Below are 6000 nucleotides of genomic sequence, written 5' to 3' on the forward strand. Positions count from 1 at the left end.
ATGAAAAAGACACTAGCAATACAAATTAAATGTTAAATGAGTGGTAAGAGCTTTTGTGCTTCAAAATGGAAGACGAGATCATTTTAAGTTGTCAGGCCTGGAAGGTACCCAGAAAGATGCTGTGACTTTACAAGGCCTTGATGTAGGTAGAATTCAGATACATGGAGAAGGAAGCAGAGCAGATATTTTAGAAGAGAATGATACGGAGGAGAATGGATCTTGTTCATAGGGCAGTGAATTAAGTTGGTTCATGGAATGAGAGGAGGGGACATTATAAAAAAAAATGAGGTCAAATTCTATGAACCTGTCAAAGGACAGAATAAGGAGTTTGAACTTGATCCCATTTGGAAATGGAGTCCTACTGAATGTGTGGGGACAAGCCACTGATATAAAGAAAGATGTATTTTAGAAGGAATCATTTAGCAGTACTGTGCAGGATTAACTGGAGGTGGAAGAGAGGAGAAGCTGAAGAAAAGAGACCTATTAATGGTTGTCTAGTGTGGGTGTAAGGTGTAGCATTAGAAAATGCAAGGAAGGGAACCTTCATGGGAGGAGGAAGGTTGATGGAACTTGATTGATTAGATAAGGAAAACTGCAGAAGGGTGTGAAGGAGAAAAACCAGAAAACTCCAGAGGGAGCTGATCTGGGAGGCAAGACCCCAACTTTTATCTCAGACATACTGAGTTTCAAGTGCTGTGCGGATAATTCAAGTGAATATGTTTGGCCAGTTGGAGATAGATCAGAACAGCAAAGCAGTGTACTTCTGTGCATTATCTGAAAATGTGTGCACTTTCCAACAACTGTTCATTCTTTCAGAGAGCTCTGCACATTGTTATTAAACCACAATTAAAATCCTACTTTGGTGAAAGAAGGTGGGAGGAATACTCTGACTAACACTGAGTAAGAGTTTAGTGAACTTAGAGTCTAGTTCTGTCTCTAGCTTGAACCCTGAGACTTAAGGTAAACCACCTTCCTTCTCACTGTATCTGGACTAATTTCCTCATCTGAGCAATGAAGGGATTAGAGCAAAGCCTCTTCTAGCTTCAGAGTGTCCGAGGGGCTGTCATAGTCATGCTTTTCATGGTCCTGCTAATTTGGAACATGATACCGGTATTAGTGTCCCATTGCTGATGTAACAAATTGCCATAAACTTGGTATCTTAATGAAAACTTATTATGTTACAGTTTGGTAGGTCAGAAGTCCAACATGAGTCTCACTGAGCTAAAATCAAGGTGTCAGCAGGGCTCCATTGCTTTCTGGGGGCTCCAGGGGAGGATCCATTTTCTTGTTCTTTCCAGCTTTTAGAGGCCACTGACATTCCTTGGCTCATGGCCCCTTCCTCCGTCCTCAAAGCCAACATTGGCAGATCTGGTCCTTCTCACGTCACATCACTTGGATCTACTCTTCTGCCTCCTTCTTCCACTTTTAACAATCCCTGTAATGAAATTGGGTCCACCTAGATAATACAGAATAATTATGGACCTCTGAAGGTCCTTATATTAATCACACCTGTAAAGTCCCTTCTGCTATGTAAGGTAACATACATATTCACAGGTTCCAGGGATTAGGACATGAACATCTTTGCAAGGGGGTGGGGACACTACTCTGCCTACTATGATACTTTTCCAAAGAAAACAGGAAACGATCTTATTCTTTTTTCTTATGCTTTATGCTTCATGTAATACTGAAACCTTATTCAAAGCTTTACTTTTACTGTGATATTAATATATATTTTGATAACTTTTTATTTCTCAGTTTAAAAGATGACAGTCATTGTCACTGATAAGGCATGTGTTGAATTTTTAAAAAAAACTCAATTCCACCATTCAAAAAATATAAAACTTAGTAAATACATGTTTTTAAACTTAAAGGGCAAAACTACTTTTTCCTAAAATAGGGAGAGGATGTAATCATATATTCATTTGCTTTAGGAAATAATGCATTTCACTATAAATAGTAAAGGGTGAAAAATTAGACTGTAGTATATTTTCACATATTAAAGCCTTTTGCTACAAAGATACTTCAGAATAAAAGCATGCCTAATTATAGACCAATTCCTTTTCCTTTTCTATCTTCAGCTTGACAAAAAGGAGCTTTCAGATGTTTCAATTTCTATCTGTAAACAACAAGCAAACCAGTAATTATCTTCCACAGAATCTTGAAGTTATGTTAATTGAGGCTTATGAAGAGAGGTCCTCTATAAGAGGGTGTGTCGTTAATTCTTTTGTAACATGCTCATGTCAAATGGACAAGTGTACTGGTAGAAACCATTGTGATGATGCCACAAATGGGCATAGAAATTTAAATGGATATCAACAGGTCAGGTATTTGAGACTTTTTTTTTTTTATGAAAACACATTACTGCATCCAGTGACTCTAGATGGAAAAGTATGTTCCCAAGGAATTATGTTGAGTTCATTTTTCTTAGTAAAATTTCCAGCAAACAATTCAGAGTACTGAGAGATATCAGAAATAGTAATTATTAAGTTATAGAATAATTATAAGCAAAGATTCATATTCAGTACAAAACTGAAACAAAACATTTTATTTTAATTAACTAAACTTTGATACCCCCAAGAAGGGGAAAGAGGGATACAGACCCTTTGCATTCCTGCCTGCAACAAGAGCCAATGCGAACCTTGCCCATATAGTTTCTTACTGACACAAAGGAAATGGCTAAAACCACAGTGGAAATAGAAAATGTCTTTTAATAGTTTCTACTGTAAACTTTTTACCTCATGGAGAAACTGGACAAAGCAAATCAGATTAACTGTATGGCCCCACTTGTTTCCTTGGTTTATGTTTGTCTTTCTATAACCTCATCTTAGTTGATGGCTCTACTCTTTGTTCTAGTTTCTTAAATAACAGCTAAGTGAAGTGTATTAGCATGGTTTATTTTGATAGCCCTTAGATGTAGATGAAATGTGCTACGGTAGTAAGCAGGGGTAGCTGATTGGACCCATATGCAAAGGGGAAAAAACACATTTAGCTTTTGAGCACAATTTCAACACTTAGCCACTATAATCCAGTTGATCACTATGATCTCATATAGATTTAAAATACTGTACATAATTTGTATATCATTGGAGAACTTTATGAATTGTTACCCCTGGACTAATGTATTCACTTATTGTTGATAGTCCATGATTCAACATTTTATGGTCTGTTTATTGTTTATATTGTATTGTTTCCCCAATACAGTTTGCACATTCCTGAACTTCTGCTCTCACAGCTCACTGTTTTTGAATGTCCTTTCGTGTCCTTTCCAGGCAGTCACAACCTAGTCATCCTTCAAAACCCAGCTCACCATTTTCTTATACCGTGAAATTTTGCTTAATGTGCAGCCTATGGTGGTGTCTCCCTTCTCTGAATAATATAGAACCTATCATGGTGTTGAGCCTTATGTTTCTAGTTATTTTTTGTGTTTATGTATTAGCTTTCCAACTAGATACTGAAAAGATTCTTTGAGGCAGAGATTGTTATATATCTTTGTATCCTTGGTACTTTGCTTAATGTGGTTCAAGTTTAGGTTGCTTATAATTTTTTAGAACTTTTGGTTGCAAGTTAAAGAAACCCAACTTATGCACTAACTAACTAACTAATGACAAGTAATAAAGAAGGTCTAGGAATGGGTCTGGCTGAATACTTAGTCATGCTCAGTCAGGTAACCCAAATTTATCATCAGGAATCTGTCCTTCTATGTGTATTGTCTCTGCTTTCCTTTGTTTGGTTTTGCACTCATTGCACCCTACACTATGCCCCCTGTCAATAGAGGTAGAGCTTCCTTCTCTTAGTAGATCCAGGGAAAGCCCTAGGGCTGATGTTCATTATTGGACTGTCTTGGGTTATGTGCCGGATTTGAGTTATATGGCTAAGTCTTAAGCCAGGGAGTGGAATCAGTTATCCTCTCTCTTCCATAACATAAACACTGAAATCAGTGAAGGGATGTTTCCCAAAAGGGAAAAGATGGGCTTTTGTGCCAGCAGAATGGGAAATAGATGCTGGACAGGCAAAAACAAGATGCTGATTGGAGATTTCAGTAAATGTTTGCTGATTGATCAACTGAACTTCCTTTTAGGAATAAAGTCAGATTTGTAGAGATTCTGTACCATTTTCCACCTTAATCCCAAATATTTTATCATCAGATAGTGCCATGTATCCTCTGAGTACTTCATAGTCATGGTTGGAGGTAGATGAGAAGGTGATGTGACATATGACTTTGACTTCCCCACCAAGGTTGAAAGGCTATTACTCTCTCAAGGATGGATTAATAACTGTGCCTTGGTGTTTGAACGTTTAAATGGGCCCTCACAGTTCTTTTGTGGAAGAGTGGACCAAACAGTAATGAAATCTCTCACTGTGATTTGTGATGATGACAGCCCAGTGAGTCCATGATAAAAGTAAATAGCATTGTCAATGAGTTAAACTACTAGTTGTGTGACTGTTTTGGATTCTTTGAGAGCTATGTTGACTTCAGAAGTTGTTTATAAAGCATACAGATGGTAAGCTTTTGAAGTTGCCATTATTTCCAGCATTAGTGGTGAAGACATGTATACTAAGTTGGCTAACAGGGTTTTTGACTGCCTATTTTGTGTATTGAGAATGAAAAACAGAGATTTGAAGTACAAAAACTTAAGTCATGTATTGGGCAAATTGTCTGAAATCCAGCCAGTCTTAATGAACATTATACATAGTGAGCAAAGAATATTAATTTCCGTGGGAAATGGATGCTGGACAGGCCAAACCAAGATATTCATTGGGGAATTCAATAAATGTCTGCTGATTGATCAATTTAACATCCCTGTAGGACAGAAATCAGGTTTGTGTGGATTCTGTATTGTTTTTTATCTTCATCCTAAACACATTATGGCTAGACAGTATAATAATATATTTGGATAAAAGCATAGATAATCCTTTATCATTTGAATTTTGTTTATTTTTTTAAAGATTTATTTGTTTTTGGGACGCCTGGGTGGCTCAGTTGTTAAGCGTCTGCCTTCGGCTCAGGTCATGATCCCAGGGTCCTGGGATCGAGTTCCGCATCAGGCTCCTAGCTCAGTGAGGAGACTGCTTCTCCCTTTCCCTCTGCTGCTCCCCCTGCTTGTGCTCTCTCTATTTCTCTCTCTCTGACAAATAAATAAATAAAAATCTTTAAAAAAAAAGATTTATTTATTTTAGGGAGAGAGAGAACAGGAGGAGGGACAGAGGGAAAGGGAGAGAGAGACTCTCAAGCAAACTCTGCACTGAGCCCAATGACGTGGAGCTGGATCTCAGGACCCTGAGATCATGACCTGAACTGAAACCAACAGGCAGATACTCAACTGACTGAACCACTCAGGTACCCCATTGTTTAGTTTTGAAAATGTCTTTCTTAGCTAGTTAATTTGTTCTCTTAGCTAGTTACTAGTTTTGAATATGCCTTTCTTAGCTAGTTAATTTGTGTGTGGGAAAAGAGCAAATCAAGCATAAATAGAGTAGTGTGCCCTTTAGAAATTAATGTTGTGAAATCTCGGAGAAAGTTAATGTTTATTTTATTCAAAAATATTTATTGAGTACTGCTTTAATTTTATTTTTAATCTTTACCTTTTAGAACTGGAAGATAAGCAGAAATCTACAGCTGGTACCTCTTCGAATATTAATTTGTTCTTACAAATGTTTTAATCAGCGTGGCCCTAACCTCTTTGGAATTGCTCAAGCATAGAGCTGGTGAGCAGCTCACTTAGAGCCTCACATGACTTGCCCCATCAGCTCTGCACACAGAGTCAGATTATGCCCTACTTATGATACCATGCTGTGTCTCTTCCTTTTGCCGGTACATTAAGCAAAGGAAGAAAAATAATTTACTTGTAAAGATCCCAATTTAAGCACTATAACCTACCTTTAGCTTGTTTAGACTCTAGGAGTGCTGTTCTTTGACTTAAAAACAAAATAAAGAATGGAAAAATAAAGATCTGTGTGGCAAGTGAGTGTTATTTTTTCCTGTCATTTTATGACCACCAC

At 37.4% G+C, this 6000-nt stretch overlaps 1 protein-coding gene across 1 annotated transcript in view; it reads left to right on the plus strand.

Moving 5' to 3' along the window:
• LRRC69 (leucine rich repeat containing 69) overlaps positions 1–5701 on the plus strand; it is a 110257-nt gene extending 104556 nt beyond the window's left edge. Inside the window, exon 8 of the mRNA XM_032422030.1 lies at positions 5591–5701. Coding sequence (XP_032277921.1) covers positions 5591–5701 — 111 coding nt within the window. The remainder of the gene's footprint in view (positions 1–5590) is intronic.
• Positions 5702–6000: the final 299 nt, after the last annotated feature.

This window comes from Phoca vitulina, unplaced genomic scaffold (assembly GCF_004348235.1).
Source record: "Phoca vitulina isolate PV1807 unplaced genomic scaffold, GSC_HSeal_1.0 scaffold25, whole genome shotgun sequence".
NCBI classification, from domain to species: Eukaryota; Metazoa; Chordata; class Mammalia; order Carnivora; family Phocidae; genus Phoca; species Phoca vitulina.